The sequence below is a fragment of the Dendrobium catenatum genome, unplaced genomic scaffold, assembly GCF_001605985.2.
Source record: "Dendrobium catenatum unplaced genomic scaffold, ASM160598v2 fragScaff_scaffold_621, whole genome shotgun sequence".
Classification (NCBI taxonomy): Eukaryota; Viridiplantae; Streptophyta; class Magnoliopsida; order Asparagales; family Orchidaceae; genus Dendrobium; species Dendrobium catenatum.
Window position 1 is genome coordinate 1,619,269 of NW_021319083.1, and position 22,842 is coordinate 1,642,110.

General features: G+C 35.3%; 1 protein-coding gene across 6 annotated transcripts in view; it reads left to right on the top strand.

Annotated features, from left to right (window-relative positions):
* Positions 1-22,842, top strand: part of LOC110111802 (pseudouridine-5'-phosphate glycosidase) — a 62,328-nt gene that overhangs the window by 20,673 nt on the left and 18,813 nt on the right. For all 6 annotated transcript variants that reach the window (XR_003700797.1, XM_028695075.1, XM_028695074.1 and 3 more), the window contains one exon: positions 11,953-12,030. Coding sequence is in view for 5 of the 6 variants with exons in the window: in XM_028695075.1 (XP_028550908.1) it covers positions 11,953-12,030 (78 nt within the window). In the remaining variant the exon portion in view is untranslated. The remainder of the gene's footprint in view (positions 1-11,952; positions 12,031-22,842) is intronic.

Here is a 22,842-nt window from a genome sequence, read left to right on the forward strand (position 1 = left end):
TTGATCAAGTAGTGGACTTGAATTTTTTATTTTAAAAGGAAATTTGACATGTTTTACATGATCAATTGTAACACGCCACAGTACCCCTTTACAGTACTGTAGAGTATAACAAGAATAAACATAACATTTCTATCACTAAACATCTCATTCATATCATTTCATTTCAGATCTATATAAAAGATCATATAAACATCATCTAATATAACAAAGGAAGCATCTAGTAATTTCCAAGTTTCATCAAAAACTTAGTACAAAGCCACTAAGGAAATCCAAACAATTCAAAGTAATACAACATTAAAACTGTTTATTAATCTCAAGAGTAGCTTCCAAAATTTAAAATAAACATTAACATAAAACTTAAATACTTGCATATCAAACTTTGTCCACTTTTCCTTTCCCTTTTCTTGTAAAAACAACCAGTAAGAAGTAACTGGTGAGCTATGGGCCCGGCAAATTATGTAATCTAAATAATAGTTATAATATAATAAGAGTAATAAATCAAAATCTTGAAGTCATAAATCATTAAACTCACTTTTATTGATAACAAAATCATAAATCTTAATTAGCATTATTCTTTACCTCTTCGAAGTTGTACTGAATATCAAAATTAAATATGTTAAAGACTTGGCTATACATTCATAACAATATTCAATGGAGCCCAGGTAAACCCGGCATTATCGCCATTGAATTACATTGAGGTCCCTTTTGCCTCATTATAGGGACCCCTTTTGCCCTCCCTGTTACGCATGTATCTTTTCTTTTGGGGTCCCTATTGCCCCACCTAATTTACATGTTTAGTAATTGAGTCCCTTTTGCCCACCTAATATTACAGACATCATATCATAGAATAGTCAATCTTTACTTTTAACTTGATATTCCTTACATCATACATTCATAATTCATAATTAATTTTAATAGTTATAATCTTCAAGTATGCCTATACTCATACATCTAGTGTATTAAGAATTTGATAGCTACTAAGTTAAAAAGAAAACTTCTTTTCATATAATTATAAATTAAGAAAAGGCTGAAATAATCACACTTAAACATCTATCAAATATCTCTTATTCTCATGGATAGACAGTTGTGAATATCCCAATGTTTTCTCATGATGACTAACAAAATTCTCATAATGCATCTCATTATAATAAAATTTCAAAACATAAGGAATAGACTAACCATTCATGATCATTACAATTATAAATAATTACATAGCTTACCTTCCTGACGGGTGATCTCTTAAAAACCTACACCACGAATCCTTTTCGTTTGATACACAAACCCAAAACTTTCTTTCTGCATAAATATACAAATAATCCTACAATATGAATAGGTTGTCATCTTTTAGAAACTTTATTGAATAGGTAATACAAAAGATACTGACAAACATCATAATTTTTACTTCCTTCTTTGTTCTACTTCTTATTCTTCCTTCACTCTTTAATTTGTTTGCACACTTACATCCAACTACAATTCATCACCCAAATTTCAAATTAATCCCATCACAATCTTGGTTATAGATTTCTAATAACTTCCATTTCACTTACTTGTACTGTTATTTTCATTTCCTTCACAGCCTCAAGAATTGTCCTTCAGCACCATTAGAAATCTCTGCACTTGACGGAACTGCTACAGGAATCCAGAAAATTTCCTTTCAGCCTTCCCTAACCAAACATAAATACAAGGATTATCGGATATTTCAACAACATAGCCGAATTCTGCTATAGGGCCTGCACTATTAATCCCACGGTCTCCAAATGCTCCTGTGCCGAATTCCTCTGAAGTGGAAACCCAACTCTTTTCTTAGTGCATTGCTGAACTTCCCCAGCAAAATCACCATGCCGCCTTCTGCATAACGACTTCAACGACTCTTTGCTACAGGAATTCCTGCCGAACACATCTACAGCAAATTCCAATCACTGTGCCGAACTGGTGAACTGTGTTTCCTGCACTGCCGCAACTTCTCTTCTCCAAACTTTTTTTTTTCCTATGGCTTGCGATAACTGCTGTTTGTGTGAAGATATATGGATGTGAGGCCCACTAAATAACCGCCTCCCACACACCCCTTTGGAAGCATTACTTCAGGAATTAAATCACTATATAATATAATTTAGTATATTTCGTATTTATTTACTAATAATTTAAATGCTTAAAAGAAAAAATATCACAATTTCACTAACATAAATTATTTTTATTTACCTGGCATAATGGAATATTACATCAATTGCAACAAATTTGAGTTGGTTTGGGTACTTTGCAAATTGACTAAGAAATTCGATTTTGTGGATGGGCTTAGGTGGGTGAAGGACTCAATTTAGGCTCCATTGGCGATAAGTAGTCCCCAAGGACTAGTGCAACAAATCATTTTGAGAGCATTATTGATTTAAATTTGTATGTTTTCATAATTTTAGAGAAAATGTTATTTTAACCTTAGGGGTTAGGGGCAATTTTTGCATTTTTTTTAATGAAGGCTCATTGATAAATTTGGTTTATCCAATTGTGTCAATGTTATTACAGGGGAGATGAGGGATCCAATCGGTGTTAGTTTAGTTTGGTCCTTAGGGATATTTTAACCTCACATTGGGGCGTTTGCGGAATTATTATATTTGTATATGAGTAAATCATTGTTAACCTCTGTAATAGAAACATAACAACAAAGAAAGGGGCTTTAAAATTATTACCTGCGTGGAAATCTTTGCCAGATATCCCGCTCATGTCCGTAACACTGCAAGCGGCGCCGCTCATGTCCTCTCCCACGATATCTGTGTAAAACCCGTTCAATCGTACTCAACTCTCGTCGTTAAATACCGAACCAGTTGAAGCCTTCGGGAGCTCCTCTTCCATTCGCAAACGACCCAACCTTCCCTCTTTGATCCCATCCCCACGACCTCCTAGCCAAAGCTGATCGCCAACCTCCACGATCTCCTCAAGCCCTAGCCTTCCAATCCCTCCGGCCAAGAGAGAGAGAGACTGACCCCTATCTCTATCCTTGCTGCTCGACTTCGCTTCCTCCTCCAACGTTCTCTTCCTGTCGGTTTGGAAGTTACGACATTTTTAATTGGAAGTAACTGCAGGTGCTCGCTTGTTGTGTAGGTAACATTCTCTCCTACATGCGCTTCTTCGACTGGATCCCGTGAAACATAAAGGAGGAAGAGAGTTTATTTTTGTTTTGTTTTTTTAATTAATAATTATAATTAGGTATTACTAATTATAATTAATCCCTTTTTAATATATACTTATAGTTAATTGTTAATTATAACTAATTAGTTATTATTAATTAATTACTAATTATAATTAATTAATTAATAACGAGTAATTATTTATAGCTAATTATTTTTTATTATAATTAGTTAATTAATTATTTATAATTAATTACTATTAATTATAATATAATTAGTTAATTAATTATTTATAATAAATTAATATTAATTATAATTAATCACTATTAATTATGATTATTTATGATTAATAATTATTAATTGTTAAACAGAAAAAAAGAAAGAGAAAAGTGCCCCTTCTCTTGCCTCGATCCACGTGCCAGCAATCCTGCGAAGGTATGAGTTTTCTAAACTTAGATTCTCGCCCTCGAAGTTCACGGCGCATCGGAAAATCGCTTATACACGCCTTTATTGCGCATGGTGGGGGTCCGGGACCCCGGTGTGACGCGTACGACGAGGCGGGTAATCACCTAAAAGCCCTATTTCGGAGTTCGTGGTGCATCGGAAAATCACTTATATACGTCTTTATTGTGTGTGGTGGGATGGGAACCCGGTGCGACGCCTATGATGAGACGAGGTTACTCATAAGTACCCTAGAGTGAGTGGAAAGCAAACTATTTTTTTAAACAAGTACCATCGAAGACTCCATACACGCCTTTATTGCGCGTGGTGGGATGAAGATCACGGCCGCGGTATCTAAAGACACCTACTATACACGTCTTCATTGCGCGTGGTGGGAAGGCCCAATTTTCCATAATTTTCCCCTAAACGGGAGAGACGCCAGGAGGATGCCGAAATTTCGGGTGAACACCAGACCACTTGGACCTGATTTGGACTCAAATGAACACGAACTAGTGGACTTGAGCATGAATTATAAGAACTTTTACTTGAACACAAATCAAATGAATTCAATCCAAACTTGAACAAAATACATGAAGAATTTGGAATTCAATATGATAATAAGAAACTCAAATCAAACTAGGACAAATGATGTTGAACTGAACCAAAGACTCGAACTTGAATGGATTCTGAACTCAAGAAGACCACAAGGAATCCAAGCATGAACTGGACTTGAATAGGAATTTGAACTTGTGCTTTGAATTCTAACTGTACAACATCAAAAAGAACTTGGACTGAACAAGCCTATAGAAGACTTGAACTTTAATAAACTACACAAAATCAAGCCTAAACTAAGGTGCAATGAGCCAAACCTATTTCAAAGGCACTTGAAAAGATACTGTAAAAGACTTTGATTTGAACTTGAAAAAATAATGGCTTGAGATTGTAACTCAGGATAACTACAATGAACTTGATTCAGACATCGCAAATAACTTGAACAATGCGGGCCACAAAGAGCTGGACTTAAATGAATATGAGCTCTGAAGAAATTGAATTGGAATGGAGCATATAGAACCAAACTTTGGATCGATGAATGAACAATCAAGATCTAAGCGAATCTTAATCATCGAAGTGTATCCAAATAAACACCATACAAGCAAATGTCAACCATGCAAACAGATGTACAAGTACTTGTGGGCTTCGATGTAATTTGCTTGAAATGATTGCATTCAAATGAACTTCATGCAAGCGATACAACTCAAAGTGAGCGCAAGGACTTGTGATAGAAGGATTTGTTTGATCAAATAGACAGCTGAAGTGAGTGAACAGGGATGAAGAAATACGATGACATCTCCGTCACCATAATGATCCAACTTCAAGAAAGTACATCAACAAATGAGTCCAATACGTAGTGAATATGACAAGTTAATGATTAAGATTTACAGAACAAGTCTTAAACAAATACAGTTGCAAGTGCTAACATCATTTGACCTCATGCAAATATGCTAACTTGTCCGTAAACAACGAGTCTGACAAGCATTCTACGAATTCATTCAAGGAGGATTCAATGAATGCATTCAAGAAGACTTTGATGGATGCATAAGCAAGTGCAAGCCAAAGTATGACCCTCCCATGGTCAATGCAAGTTGGCATGCAATATATCTGCTACACATACAAGATACACATTCCCAACAAGTCATCGTAGTAGAAGGCGATGAATGTCACAACACCTCTACAATCAATCACTATCCAATGCTGAACAAATACGTTGATCCGTTACAAGCTAAGATTGATGATACTATAACAAATGCAAGCATTTGCAAGCTATTCCTAAATACCCGGCGTACACACTAAATATATCACAAACAGAATGCAAGAAAATACAATAAATGCAATTATCCATACAATCAAAAGCAGGAGATTCGTTAGTGCACAATAAACTACCTGCAGAAAGTAACTAATGCATGACAATCTACCTGTATAAAGTAGCAAACAACTCAATTCACAAGTTGCTACGCCACACCACTGGATTCGCAACATGCATGCAAGCGGACATAAGGCGTGTATGAACTTTCAAGTAGAGCGTTACATTCAAATGATGATTGCTTGCTCAATTGATCAAAACTAAATATCTGAAAATGCCCCCGCACATGCATCGTAGTTTGTATACACATAGGTACACAAAAAGGACATGCAATCATAAAACCCGTATGGGCCACGATGAGCGTGTTATGGGCATACATGTGACGTATAGGGATGCTGCGTGGGTCAATAAATTTGAACTCAATCCTCCTATGCAAGTAAATAGGAGTTGATAAGGTTCAACAAATAATTATAAAATGCCTCCAAATACTCGCATGGGTCCCGATGAGCGTGTTATGTGTATACATGTGACGTCTAGGGATGCTGCGTGGGCTAAATGATGAATCTAAGTTCGAACCCGATCCTTCTCGACACGGTTCAAACCATTAAATAAATATGCGGCCATGAGGTCGATATTTTTATATTCATATTAGGCCTTCAAGGCCCTTTATAAGAAAGATTCATCGATAAAATCATTCACCCGCATGGGCCATGACGAGCATGTTATAAGTATACGCGTGACGTCTAGGGATGCTGTGCGGGTTATTAAATATAAACATGATCATCCGAAGTAGTTAGATAGGAGTCAACAAGGTTCAATAAATGATTACGAAATACGCCCAAACACCCGCATGGGCCCCGACGAGCGTGTTATTGGTACACACGCGATGTCTAGGGATGCTGCGCGGGTCAATAAGTGAATTCAAGTTCGAACTCGATCCTTTTATGCAGAGCAATAGGAGTCGATAGGATTCGAACCATCAAACAAATATACGGTGGTGGTGACAGGTATATTTGTCTTAATACATTCATATTAGGCTTTCAAGGCCTATAACAAAGAGAATTCACTAATAAAAGTATAAAGCCTATAAAATCTGATCTTCTGTCGGCAGCTCAACAGAGTTGACAAGGTTTATCCATAAAATGCAAATGTTTTCAAATGAAAGTGACTTTAACGTCACCATGATGATGGACTTGTTGAACGAAAATCTCAACCGGAGGAGTTCACAAACCACTTTTCAATGTCTCCAAACTTTCACAGAATTTAAATATTTTTCAAGTGAATTTAACGTTATCCCGATGATGGCCGTGTTGAACGTAGATCTCAACCGGATGGGTGATTCCAACATTCAAAGCTCCATCCAAATACCCACAAAAATCCAAAAATCTCAAAATCAAGATATTGAAAAAAATGAAACTATCCATCCAACCACTTAAAGCACAAACTCTATCCACCCTCCGCAACAGTTTGTCGGAGTGGACAAATTAAAATTTACTTTAGCTCTCATAGAGCTAATGTATAGTCGAAAATATCACTAGGATCCATTCTCAAACAATCTCTTGCTTATAAGGAGGTGGTACGTGTCCTCTAACCGATAGTTTTGCCGCCAAATGGCACCGCAGGATAAACGGTTATGACCCGGGGCTCTCTGAATCGAGTGATTTTGCTACCAAATGACACCACATATAGCGGTTATGGCTAGGGCCAATATGTTCCTTAGTGGCATCAAATCCTTGAGATATGAATCAATAGGATATGATCAATAGGGCACAAAGACATCTGTTAGCTAAAATGGATTCAAGTTTGTCCCCTTAGATAAACATTCACCCCAGGTCTACAAGGTACCCTTGGACGAAGTAACCCATGACTAAGTAGACCAAGGACCACGATGGATCGGGATGACGGAACCATGGGATCTTGATCGGGTCCATCATCCATTCTCCCACCATCCGCTTTAAGTGCGAGATAGTGAAAATTTCATTTTAATATCACATCTTCCAACCAAAATTCCAAACATCCCAACTTTTGAAATACCTATGCTCATGCTGCTACTATATTCCTGATAACACGTATTTATATGTATTTGATTGACGACTAGCCTAAATCGAAAGTTCTCTCTCGTGATCGGGAGGGGTAATTAACTATAGGGGCTTGTGCCTATAACCAGAACTCAGATCATTAAGTCCTTGCAAAATGAGGGCGAAATCTCTGGGTAGTGTCTTATCTACAAACCCATATGCCTTCCAAAATTTATCCCGGAACTTAATCTGTTAAAACTCCCCCGAAAAGAAAAAGCACAACGGGCGAAGGCCGGGGCCGAATTTTCGGAGCCCACAATCATATCGAGTACGTTGATAGGGTGATGACGGATCATATTAGGGTGCTAGTTTTCTCATATTGTATGGATAATTTAATCTCATTTTAAAAGGATAAATGGGTTGAAAATTTTGGTGGAGTAGTTTAACCTTGTCTCGTAGGAGTGATAATTTAGCATTGTGCCAAATTGGTGATAGTTTAGCCTCTTCATGTTGATATAGTTTAACCTCATCTAAGGGGAATGATAGTTTAGCCTCATTCTGAAGAGATAATAGTTGGTTTAGTCTCATCTTGAAGGGGTAGTTCAACCTCATTTCGAATGAACCAGGGGGATTCATATATTTAGCAAATGGGCATGAAATTCATACTTTTTTGCAACTTAGAGTCATCAACACACAAATTCAAATTTAGTTTAATTCCTAGTGAAAAATTGGGGTAATTGTTTTTTGAAAATTTTGGGAAAAATCAAGATTTTGAAATAGTGGAGTTTGGGCTAGGGAATTTTTAATATAGATGGAGATAAGTGAGAAGTGACTACTCAACAATTTCTGCAGCTTTTACACTTCTTCCATAAAAATTGGATTTTTGAGATGTTTGAAAAATTGAAGAAAACCTCCAAAGAGAAAATTTTAAGTAAAAAATATGGATTTTTTACTTTAAATTTAATGGCCGGCATAGTTTGACTAGGGGAAGCTCCCATAAAAATTTGAGAATCTTATGAAATTTACTATAATTTTTGGAAGTCTAACATCAATTTGGTAATTTTAAATTTTGATGAAATCAAAATTTTGGAAATATTGAATTTTGTGCTGAAATTTTTATGGTAGATGGAGCACCCTATGAAAATAGGTTATTCACCGAATTCTATCATTTTGGAGCTGGTGAAAATTTTGATTAACTTTTTATGTTTGGGTCACATGGCACTGATATTTGTTGAGTTGCACATGGACATGGAGATTTTTGTCTTGCTCTTGGGTTGTGGATTAGGCTTTTAGTGGAGCTCTGGGTGTCATGATCTTAAGATTTGCCTTTTGGGAGGAAGCGCCAACAATACTTACGGTTAATGGTTTATTGATTTTGCTCTAAGTTTATGCATATTTTTTTTGACTTTGATTTGACAAGACTTGAAAAGGAATCTCAAAATTTTGGTGAAAGTTATAAGTTGATTTTGGATTTGGCATATGATTTGATTTGATTTAACTTGATTTGAATTGCCCGAGTTTGTGCATGTCATCATTCCATTATTTTAGTCTTTTATTTTAATGTTTTAGCATATTGTTCTCTTTCAGAACGAATTAGAGGCGCTCTGATTTGTGTTCGTTTGTTCTAGAGTTCGTGTGAAGACATTTTACGTCTCTTCATATTGCTGTTTGTTGAGTGTCACCAAAGAAGTTCACACTAGTTCAACAAATTCATTAATTTGCTCCACTAATTAGGTAATATTTTTGTTTCAGCATTTTATATATATATATTTTTTATAGAACTAAGTTTGAGCTCTTTTTAACCTTTTAAACCCCTTTAGTTACTAGGTGATATTTTATAAAATTTCGAGGTTGAGGGCTCTACATTCTTCAAAAGTATTTTTGTATGAGTTTGCTATAACCATGGTTAATGGGGGACGTAAAAGTCATATGGATCCATGTTCGATGTATGAAAATGAGGTGATGGGTGGTGCATTCTAACTATAGGCATATCTGGGTGATCCATACCCTCAATTTAGTAACTATGCTTTGGGATGATGATAACAATCCTCTCCAATGAAAATTTCTTGTGCACAAATCATAGAGGTTTTGAGTCATACCTTAAATAACTATGCTCTGGGCCAGTCTTCATGTTGTTAACTATGCTTTGTTAACCACTTAACCTTGGTGGATCTTAGGCTATTAGTAGTTAGATCTGCCATGGAAGCAATTCACATGAACATTACAAGTGAGAGGGGATGGTAGAGTTAAGAGAATGTCCCTTTTATTCCACTTGTAATGATTCCTTCGTATGTCACGGTTTCGATAGGTTCCACTGGAGTGGATGCGGAAGTGTTTGTGGAAGAGGGTGGAGATGATTTAGTATTAACAATTCCTTATAGTCTTAGGTAGTTAAATGTGTATGAAGGTTGCATATAATTAGTTAAAGCTTAAATCTAATAGGTATTGACTCAAGAAATGCTAAGGCAATTTTTGAGTTAAACCTTTTCTTTAATCAGCTTTTGAACATATCATGGTCTTAGGCTTTGAAATTTGCAAAATAATTAGTTGAGTCTAAATCTAATATGTATTTAATCAATTCATTTTAAGGCAATTTATAAATCATGGTTGACTTTAATCAATTTTGAGCTGAGCGTAACTTAATAAATTTAAAACTTTAATACACTTATAGATGCCAGATACATACGTACTGTTGGATCATACTCTCACAACAAGCAAGTGTTTCATTGTGCAGCTCTTACACAACCATTGAATAGTCTCTTACTTTTATTTCTTTCACAATTATGTTTCATGAAATTGCCAAGGCAATGTGAGATTTTCTTTGCTCTATTTCTAGGAAAGTAAAATCTTAGGGATTTAGCTCCTTTGTACGATAAAAAATGGATTTGTCAATCTAGAATTTTTATAGCTCTCTTAGGATAAATGGGATGAGTTACTTAAGTAACAACTTTTTATCTTTGATCCTAAAGTCCTACTAACAATAATAAAATGAAGAGTTTTTGGTTTCTGAATTTCTCTCTTTTCATCAACTTTCCTACTTTCGACAGGAAGATATTGATCTTAAGGGAGCAGAAAGAGCTACATGGTCTGTTTCTTCTCCTGGACTACATGATTATTTCATGAAGGAAATCTAATAAGGCCCTCAAAAATATTCGTGGCTTGTTAACCACCAGACTCTAGCCCCTCTCTAGAGTATGATGTTGACTGGGTAAAAACAGCTTTGAGGCCTATTCCTTCGCTTGGACTACATGCATAGTGCTTGGGGAAAGTCCAATATGCCCCTCAAAACTTAATAATAGCTTGTTAACCACCGAACTGTAACTCCTCATGAAAATCCCTTTGGTTGGAGAAAGACGTGTAGTTTGTTCAAGGGTGACACCTTCTCGAGAGCATGTTGGTGGCCTAGATCTCTCTATCTCTTTCTCTATCCCTCAGGAGTTCTAAAGCCTAAAACTCTTAAGGTTGGGATCAATTTTGGCATCAGAACATATGTTCTATCTTGTGGGAAAAAAAAGAGATGATCTTAGCCTTGGTTTAACTTAAAAATTTGAGCCCAATTAACATTGAGGATCCACCAGTAGTAAAAAAATAACAAATCTGGGAAGCCCATTCAATTTTTACTAGTCTGGAGGGATTTGGCGAGAGGTTAGAAAATTTAGAAGCCATGTTCTTTTTTTGTTTTTTTTTGTTTTTTGCATGAATCCTTAACAACATATAATGTCATTCCACACTTTGTAATCATCTTTACACCATGGAAGTTTTGGTTAAGTTAGAATTGCTAAGATGCGATGGAATCGTTGACATCAAGAAGCCTGGTGTTTGGGCTTAACAACTAGAGAAGTACTTCTCGTTTTTTTGGTATGGCAATCCATAGAGGATTTCTTTCTTCTGATTAAAGCTTTCAGCCCACAATTTTATGCAGTTGAATGTGGAATTCCAAAATCATGACCTCTCTAGAATGACATGATCTTAGTTCAAGGGGTTGTTGAAGACTTTTGGTCTATACACGTGGGGAAAAAAGAATTTAGTGATGCAACACAAGTCCAATGGATGTACTGTGGCATGCAAAATGATTTATCATACTAAATTTGCATGTATCTAGCTTTCAACTAACATTTTTTTTCACTTCTTTTAGATCTCAAAGTTAATGTTGTGAGACTCTTCTTCTTTCTTATGCACACTTTATAGGTTAAACCTTAGAAGCATTTTAAAATACACCACGTTTTATCTTTGAAAAGTGTATTTATATCCGTCCCAACAAAATTCATCTTTTTTTTATAATTGATTTTTATTAACATAATACCTTGGCCTTTTAGTTCATTAGATAACTATATTGCTATTATATGCTATAATTATCATTTAAAAACATTATTTAGTTCATTAGATAGCTATATTGCTATTATATGCTATAATTATCATTTCAAAACATTATTTGAAAGTTAAAATTAGATATACTTTACTTACCAACAAATTTCAATTCAAAATCTCAATGACGCCTTTTTATTAATTTCAGGAGACCCAAGGAGTGACTGTTGCTGCTTACAGAACCAATGACTTTCCAGCATTTTTCACCGAGTCCAGTGGATGCCAGGTTTGATTAGCAGTTCTTTTCATAAGGCATGAGGAAATATAATTAATAAATTTAGTTGGTATTTAAAATTGATATGTATAAATAAGTACAATATGACACTGGGATGATCTCAAGATCAAAGTGCTACGAAGGAATATTATGCTAAATCTAACAATATTAGAAGCTATTTGTGGACTTATGCTTGACTCTAAAATGCCCATTTGATTATATTTATATTCAAGTAATTTTGGGTTGAATTTAAAGAGAACTTTATAATATGATTTGAGATTTTTCATAAGCATAAACCTTATGGTTAATTGTATCTCTGAATCATGATAGAGAACTTTTGATTGATGCTACTTTGTAAGCTCTACAATGTTTTACTTTAATATAATCAATTTAGATTAGAGAAAGGAGAATTGTGGGGGAATGATGACTAACCCCATAATGATCTCATGATTTTATCTCGGGTTTCCATAGACCTTGACCTACTTTGCCAACAAAGGCATTCAGCTCAATATAATCAAATGATCCTTGTCAGCAACCATCAATTATGATGTACAAGGGAATGTCATTGGCCTAGAGAGTGAGGGAGCCTATAAAAGGGGCCGGTTTTAAGCTGATATTGGCTAACAGAGTGCTTCATGCTACACTGAGTGCATCTTATAGCTTACAACAATTAAAATTCACTACTGGGAAAGATTCAAGATTGGTCCATAACTATGATATTATGTTATTGTAATTGGACTAATGAAAGGAAATACTTGAGTTCGCAAGCAGACCTATCACTAATTGGCAAAAACAGCGGGATAACGTCAAATCTGGACCAAAATCAGCCACAAAACTTTGTATTGCAACAAGTAAATCAAAGTTTAACAAACACGAAGCAAGATAAAAGTGATCCTCAATTCGAGAGGAGGATCGTTCTCTCCCAATCTCTAGACAAAGTAATCTAGAGCCAAAACACCAAGGAACTCCAAGAGAAACTCAAATCATGCATAACCTTAACCCTAAAACAAACCATCCTATTAAAACAATTAATTCCCTAATTCATACTCCCCTCATTCAAATTTTCCCTCTCACCCTAGCCGCCCAAACCCCCTCCCCCAATTGCTCCAAGTGGGGCCCACACATGTGGGCGGCAAGCACTAAAGGAGGTGGACCCTTTCCGCCTCCTGTACACGTGAGACTGCGGCTCCTTAACCGGCCTATCAACTAACTGCTCAATCAGTGGGTGCATTTTGCATCTTACTGGTTAAATTTTTTAGTATTATCATAATGATATTAGCTCTTTGTGACTTTGTACATACTTAAAATTTTCATCATTGGGGTACTCATATGGAAGAAGGATAGGTGACTGCTTGAAGGACAAAGATATTAATTTCTGTTTACAAAAATACAAACATACATCCATAAGTGTGTGTGCGTGTATACACACACACTTTTTGATCAAGGAGTAAGATTTGATTGGAATTCCTGGTAGTTATGGTTTGCAATAATTATGCAATCATCAAGAATAACCCCGAAGTACATTTATCTTGGAATTTGAAAAGATATTTTTTATGATAGATTCTCCTTGGCTCTGTATGGAGATATTGTACTCATCATAGGTTAAAATCTCTCTAAGTTTTTATCTTTATGATTAATAATTTGATTTGAGTAGTTGAACTGTTCTGTTAAAATTTTCTTATAATTGAACTTAGCATTAGTGTTTAAGTGTCTTAAGCATTTGTGTCTTATTTTTTGAGACATGTATGTAACAAGGGTACTTTTTAATTTTGATTCATGATGAGTTCATCTATCGTAGGAGAAAATATATTGGGATGTATTTTTCTTAGAAATTAAAAGTGGATTTTTATGATAGGATCCTCTCCTTCTATGATTGGTGATAGGCATACCATAGTAGGGGATGAGCTTGACATTGTTTGCTTGATTTATCGTGGGAGACATAAATTTTACTAGGAACTTCTTTAGTTATGATGCATGGTAGTCATGCCAATCATAAGGCAAGCTGGTCGAAGTGCTTGATTTTATGATTAGAAGTTTGATTTTTGTGATGAACCCCTCTAATTATAATTTTTTGGGAATCAAATCCATTATTAGAGTAAGGCCCAAAGCATACTTATCTTTTCATTAGGAACTTGATTTTGATGATGAACCTCATGAATTATGATATTGTAATAACTGAATTAATCATTAGGATAACAATCTTAGAATTAAAGTTGGAGACTTTGTAAGGCAAACTAATAATATTCATTAAAGTATAGGCTTCTTGAATTACTTGAAAGTATTCTTTAATTTGTATTGCCGAGGCTTATCAAACTTGGGATTCTTTGGAAGACTAACTCGACCATCAGGTATTTTTAAGTGATGGCTTGTTGGCGAGGGTGATTGCTAAAACTCTAAGAGCTCGACCGTTGTTATCTCACTAGACTCTAAATGGTGAATTAGCCATTTTTTTTTTCAATTCATCTTTTTGAGTAACACTGCTATTGCCAGGTCCCAAGTCCTGGATGAGAAAAGTGGAGGGTTGCATTAGGTAGTCGACAACCGGTGTAAAATTTGTAGAATAATCATGACATGAATCCTTTAATACATTGTGTTAATATTAGGTCGTTTCCTGGAAGCGCCGCGCTGTATGACCTGAATACAATAAGTGTGCAAGAGTCGTTGCACCGACGCCCGAGTGCAGCGTTAAATAGGCAAGGGTTCCCACATCATGGACGGATGTGAGCAAAAAAGCTAGTCCATAAAATTAAAGTTAGGATAGAAGCTTGGAATATAGGGTATCCTTACAGGAAAATTAATGAAATTAATAGATATTATGATTCTATTTGACTATAGTGACCTTAGCACCCTAGATGAAACTAAAGATTTATGTTTTTATCGGCGTATTAGTAAAACTGATGTTAGAGAGGCTTTAAAGAAAATGAAGGGTGGAAAAGCTGTTGGACCTGATGATATTCCAATAGAGGTGTGGAAATGCTTAGGAGATGAAGGAATTTCATGGCTTACTAAACTTTTTAATACTATTTTGAAGACTAAGAAGATGCCAGATAAGTGGAGAATGAGTGTGTTAATTCCTATTTTTAAGAATAAAGGTGATGCACAAGATTGTGCGAATTATAGAGGTATTAAGTTAATGTGTCATACTTTAAAACTATGGGAGCGAGTTATGGAGCATAGGTTGCGGCGTGATACTAATGTTTCTCAAAATCAATTTGGATTCATGCCGGGTAGGTCGACTATGGAAGCCATACATTTATTAAGAGCTTTGATGGAGAAATATAGAGAAAATAAGGAGGACCTACATATGATATTTATTGATTTAGAAAAAGCATATGATAAAGTTCCAAGAGAAGTGCTATAAAGAGTTCTTGAAAAGAAAGGAGTCAATAATGCTTATATTCAAATCATTAAAGATATGTATGCAGGAGCTATTACTTGTGTTCAAACACAAGGTGGATTGACCAAGTATTTTCCTATTTCGGTTGGGTTACATCAAGGATCAGCCTTAAGCCCATATCTTTTTGCTTTAGTCATGGACGTTCTCACTAGACATTTGCAAGAGGATGTACCTTGGTGTATGCTTTTTGCTGATGATATTCTTCTTGTTGATAAGACTAGAGAGGGAGTTGAAGGTAAACTTGAATTATGGAGGTCAACCTTAGAGTCTAAAGGTTTTCGCTTGAGTAGATTTAAAACGGAATATATGGAGTGTAATTTTAGTAGTAATAGACCTAGTGAGGGGATTGTGACTTTGGGCGATCAAGTCATTAATAAGAGTACACGTTTTAGATATCTTGGATCTATTGTTCAGAGTGATGGTGAAATAGATGGGGATATTATCAGCAGAATTCAAGTTGGATGGTTGAAGTGGAGGAATGCATCGGGCTTGTTATGTGATAGAAATGTACCCCTCAAACTTAAGGGAAAATTCTATAAGATGGTAGTGAGGCCTGCAATGCTTTATGGTGCTGAATGTTGGCCTTTAAAAGAGAAGCATAATACTAAGTTAAGTGTGGCAGAGATGAGGATGCTTAGGTGGATGAGTGGCTTTACCCTTAGAGATATGATACGAAATGAGCATATACGTGAAAAGGTTGGAGTAGCTCCAGTAGAAGATAAGATTAGAGAAAGTCGCCTTAAATGGTTTGGTCACATAAAACGACGGCCTTGCGATGACCCGGTTAGGAGAGTAGAGGTATTAGATTTGACTTATGTTAAGAAAGGTAGGGGTAGACCTAAAAAGACTTGGTTAGAAAATATTAGGAATGACCTTTCTTTATTAGATTTAAACGAGAATTTGACTTTTAATAGGACACAATGGAGAAAAAGGATTCATGTAGCCGACCCCACGTAGTGGGATAAAGGCTTGATGTTGTTGTTGTTGTAATAGATATTATGATTCGTAGGAAAATAAATATTCTATGCATTCAAGAAATTAAATGGGTTGGAGAGAAGGCTAATGAGATTGATAGTTTAGGATTTATCCCACTATGCGGGGTCAGCTATATGAACCACTTTTCTCCATTGTTTTTTATTAACGGTAAAATTTTCATCTAAATCTAATAAAGAAAAGTAATTTCTAATATTTTCTAACCTAGTCTTTTTAGGTCTACCTCTACATTTCTTAATATAAGTTAAATCTAATGCATCTAATTTCCTAACCGGGTCATTGGAAGGTCGCCATTTTATGTGACCAAACCATCTAAGGCGTCTCTCTAATCTTATCTTCAATTGGAGTTATTCCAACCTTTTCACGTATATGCTTATTTCGTATTCTATCTCTAAGAGTAAAGATACTCATCCACCTGAGCATCCTCATCTCTGCAACATTTAACTTCATATTATGCTTCTCTTCTAATAGCCAACATTCTGCACCATAAAGCATTGCAGGTCTAACAACCATCCTATAGAATTTTCCCTTAAGTTTGAGGGGGTGTTTTCTATCACACAACAAGCCCGATACATTCCTCCACTTCAACCATCCAACTTGAATTCTACTAATAATATTTCCATCTATTTCACCATCACTCTGAACAATAGATCCAAGATATCTAAAATGTCTACTCTTATCAATGATTTGATTGCTTAAAGTCACAGTACCCCATAAGAACTATTGTTACTTAAATTACACTCCATATATTCAGTTTTAGATATACTCAAATGAAAGCCTTTAGACTCTAAGGTTGACATCCATAATTCAAGTTTTCCTTCAACTCCATCTCTAGTCTTATCAACAAGATGAATATCATCAACAAAAAACATACACCAGGGTACAACTTCTTGCAAATGTCTAGTGAGAACATTCACGACTAAAGCAAAAAGATTTGGGCTTAAGGTTGATCCTCGATGTCATCCAACTGAAATAGGAAAATACTTGGTCAAACCACCTTGTGTTTGAACACAAGTAACAACTTCTGCATACATATCCTTAATGACTTGAATATAAGCATTATTAACTGCTTTCTTATGTAGAACTCTCCATAGCCATTCTCTTGGAATTTTATCATACGCTTTCTCTAAATCAATAAATATCATATATATATCCTCCTTATTCTCTCTATACTTCTCCATCAAACCTCTCAATAAATGTATAGCTTCCATTGGCATGAATCCAAATTGATTTTGATAAACATTAGTGTTACGCCGCAACCTATGATCTATAACTTTCTCCCAGAGTTTTAAAGTATGACACATTAACTTAATTCAACTATAATTCACACAATCTTGTGCATTATTTTTATTCTTAAAAATATGAATCAACGCACTCATTCTCCACTCATTTGACATCTTTTTAGCCTTCAAAATAATGTTAAAAAGTTTAGTAAGCCAAAAAATTCCTTCATCTCCTAAGCATTTCCACACCACTATTGGAATATCATCAGATCCAACAGTTTTTTCATACTTCATTTTCTTTAAAGATTCTTTAACTTCGGTTTTACTAATATGCCGATAAAAACAAAAATCTTTATTTTCATTTAGGACTAGGATCATTGAAGTCAATTGAATTCTTATAATCTTCATTAAAAAGTTTAATAAAATATCTCATCCACATTTGTTGAATATCATTTTATAATAAAAGCATTTTTTAATCTTCATTCTTAATATGCTTCACTTAAACTAAATCCTTATTACTCCTATATCTTTGTTTAGCTAACTTATACATATATCTTTCACCATCCTTAGTATCTAATCTATTATATAAGTCATTAAAAGTTAAAAATTTTGCATTGCAAATTTTTTTTATAGACTTCTTACGGGCATCTTTATATCTTTCTCAATTATAAGAGTTTTTACAGCTAAACTAATTTTTATAACAAATCTTTTTATTTTTTATATTTTCTTGCACATTTTGATTCCACCATAAATTATTTTTACTATTAGGAGTTTTTCTTTTGATACTCCAAGCACATTTTTTTACAAAATTCCTAATATCACTAGCTACTTTTTCCCGCATAACATTAACTTCCTCATGTACAGACAAAATCTTAAGATCTAGAATCTTACTCTCAAAATTTTTTTGTTAATATTCTTTAAATGCCCCAATCTAATCCTAGAACAACAATTTGCTTTATTTTTAATATTTTGCCAGCTCATCTTAAAGTTCAAAATTAATAAATGATGTTGGGTACATAAACTGTCACTAGGGGTGTCAATTTTTGACATAACCCGAACCCGACCCGGAAAAATTCGGGTTAGGGTCAACCCGGACCCGAAACGGGTCGGGTTTGGGTTCAACAAATCAACCCGTTTTAAAAATCGGGTTAGGTTCGGGTTGACCCAACAACCCAAAAATGACATGAAAACTCCTATTTGACTCGGAAACCCGAGATTGACCCTCTTTTGACTCGATTTTGACCTGAAAACTAGCAATTTTAGGTCAACTTTGGGTCATTCGTGTTGGGTCGGGTTGACCCGGACACAAATCGGGTCTCGGGTTCAGGTCCGGAAACCTGATCCGTTTTTAAAAATGGGTCGGGTTTGGGTTTGACCCGAATAGTGCCGCGTCGGGTTCGGGGCGGTTCTGGGTTCGACCCGAACCCGACCCGTTGACCCGAATTGACACCCTTAACTGTCACTCGGAATAACTTTATAATCTTTGCAATCTAAACGATTTATTTTTCTTATAAGAAAATAATCAATCTAGAATTTGTGTATGTGTGAACAAAATATTATGGGGAAAAGGTAGTAGGTTCAACCCCCTTGTGGGTTTCAACAAAGATTTAATTAAATATACTAGGAGAGGAAATAAGGAGGGAAATAAGAAATGAAATAATTTTAATTTTGAAATAGCAAAAGAGAGGGAAATTAATTAAGGAAGGGGGCTGTTTTTGGGGGGAATTAGGGAGTTTATTTTGGGCTGATTCTAGGGTTTATTTTTCATGTTTTGTTTGTAGAGTTTGCTGTAGTTTTTTAAGAGTTTTTTTGAAGACTTCCTAGTGGTGTCTTGGTCAACTGGGGAGACGATCTACCTTTCTAATAGTAGATCATTGTATCTTGTTTTGATGTTGAAGTTTTATTACAAAAAAATAGCCGTTGTTTCTCAATTTCTGCATTGTCTTTCTTGCTGATTTCGTCTTCAAGGCGTGTCACAAAATTTATCCAAAAATATTTTCATAGTATTATTATATTGAAGTATGTGCAAGTATGTGTGAATTATTGTAAATTTCATCCTAGTTGCACTTAGATCACATATGGAGCTTAAAACATTTGGCATATCAAATCTACATGAACAACATCTGATAGGAAAAAATGAAACTGATGAATGTTCAAAGCTGGCCGAAATTGTTACGTTTGAGAATCACAGTGTAAAGCCCATACTGCTAAATGGTAGTTTTTTTAAAAGCATTGTGGTATTTTAGCATGTTATATTCCTAGTCTAATTTTAGCTGGCGTTATATGTTGTTGGGAATACAATCATGCAACAAAAACAAACAAAAAAAAAATGAAAGTAGCAAAAAAAAAAAAAAAAAAAAGCACCATGATTTTAACATGGAAAAGCCCAAAATCGAAAAAAAACTTGGAGCCATGCCACACCAAGAAATCCACTATGGAAATGGGAGATATTGTACATATCTCTCTTCTTACACTCTTTCTTTGTCTCTCTTCTTTTCTCATACCATTCTGCACTTAGAACAAGCAAGGAGATGCACTTTTATTACACAAAAGGACGCTACCGTTCAAGCAAAATAAGAAAAAATGCTCAGCTAGACTTGCAAAGTTGCGGCAATTGAAACGCCTCGATCTCGTATCTTTGTCTTGCATAGCCATGACGTTTTGAACTATAGCATTGCGGCGCTGTCATTTTTCTCAGAGAGGTTTTACCTACAACTCCTTGGCGTTTGATCGGCGAATTTGGGGTATGAGTCAATATTACAACTCGATTGATTGGCACAATTAGATTCCTCATAGAACCAATAACTTATGCTGTGTGCCATCACCTTGAAATTTTAACGCAAAGCTGAACTATTTTTAATCTACTTTGGAGTATTAAAATAATGGGCCAAGTTTTTGTTCTCTAGAACACACCCTGATATTACAACATATTTAAGGATCTTGATGGGTCTATTATTTTTGTTAGGGCTTATTTCTCACCTAATGTTCACATTGATGTGTGTATAATTTGTTTCTTTTCCCAATTTTATAATTCCATTGCTTATTTTTTATAGTTTGGTATTCTTCATGTGTTTGACAATTGTGTAATAGCTTCATTCTCCTTGCTTATCACCAAGATCTCGTAGACAAGATTTGCTGTACCAATTCAATTGACGCGCCATTTTCATCAATTTTCTGTTTTACAAATGATTTTCTAATTGGTCCGATCCAAATTGTTGTGATAGAAATTAATGATGATGGTGATTATTGACAGAACAACAACAAGCATTTATCCCACTAATTAGGGTCAATTATATGAGTCTTTTTTTCTCGTTTGTGTCATGTTAAGAGTCAATTTCTCATTTAAATCTAATTAAAAAAAGTCTTTTTTAATACTTTCTATCCAAATATTTTTGTTTATCTCTATATTTCTTAACATATTTCAAATCTAATACATATACTCTCCTAACAAGGTCATCATAAGGCCGATGTTTTATGTGACCAGACCATCTAAGGTGACCCTCTCTAATCTTATTTGACATCGGAGCTACTCTAACCTTTTTCATGTATATACTTATTTCATATTATGTTTCTAAGTGTAATGCCACTTATCCACCTGTGCATCCTCATCTCTGCAAAACTTAATTGTATGCTTCTCTTTTAATGACCAATATTCTGTTCCATAAAGCATTGTAAGCCCCACTACCATCTTATAAAATTTTCTCTAAAGTTTGAGGAGTACTTTTTTATCACATAACAAACCCGATGCATTACTGATGGGGACATCGAATCATAGTAGGTTTATCAGAGGCGTGGCCGCCGATTTATGACCACGATCGAGCCATTGTACTTTTGATTTATCTTATGTATTTTCTTATTTATGTTATCATTGTATTTGTTTTATTTAAATTTTCAATTGTACCCTTTTAGTAAGGGATGTCGTATGTAAGCCCCGAGGGCATTGTCGTCTTTTCTATTTTTTGAGTCTTATCCTTGTCTTTCTTTCAAAGCTAGTGAATGATTGATTAAATTTTTTTCCTTGCATGAGTTCTTGTGAGAGCTTGAGAGTTTGATTGGTAAATCCCTAGGAGAGGGAACTCGGGCCACCCACCAACCTTGGAGACGGCCGGGTTTGTGGTTTTAATTATCTATCTTCTTTTCCACTTCCCCTCTTCCCTAAGCTGCCAGCAACCCTAACTCCCCACCCCCACCTGTCGGCCAAACCCAAACCCCACCACCACCATCCACGGTCAAACCCCCCTAAACCGCCGGCCCCTCCTCTTGGTCTTTCCCTCCATCATCATCTTTCCATTAAACCTTTCCTAAATTAGCCTTTCATATTTTAGGCAACTCTATTCATGAGTAAATTCAAATCCATTTGAATTTAAAATAGTTACCTAAATTATAATCCTATTTTAGACAACTTCCTAATTCAAAGCCTATTTGAATTTTGAATTAATTTGGATGAAATATTTCATTCCAAATTTAATTCCTTAATTTAAGATAGCATTGAATGCCTCCACAATTCCCTCCCTATCTCCTTATAGGCTATAGCCGCCGTTCATGCTTGAGGAACCGCTGGCCCCACCCCACTTTCCTTGCTTTTATTCTCCTAATTTAGTTTGAATTAATTTGGGATCAATTTGGAATCCAAATTAATTAAATTCAAGATTCAAATCCTTTCCTAATTCTATTAAACTATTTTAGGAAAGTTTCCAAATTGAATCCAATTTGAATTTCAAATTAAATTGGAACCAATTAATTCTTTCCTAATCTCTAAACCTAAATTTAGGAACCCAAATCACCTCCATATAAATCCCTCCCCCACTCATTAAAGCCGCTGGCCCCTATTTCTTACTCGCCCCCCTCCCTCTCTCTCCAATCTCTCTCTCTCTCTCTCTCATTAAATCTCCACTTGGATTTGAGGAATTAAACTTTCCCTCTTAATTTCCTATCTTCTAATTTCAAAAATTTGAAACTTATTTCAGATTTTGGAAAGGAAAATTCCTCCTTGCCTCGTCCTTACTTCAAGTTGAAGAGAAACTTCTTTCTCTTCGACGACCTTCAAGAATACTAGCAATCCTTGGGAAGACATTGTCATCGAGCATCTCTGAGTGGTCGATCCCGACACTAATTACGAACTTGAGTACGACGAGCGGCTTCGTGCACATTCTCCATTCAATTTTCTTTGACGTCAACCCGAGGATCGATCACACCGTTGAGGACTACATA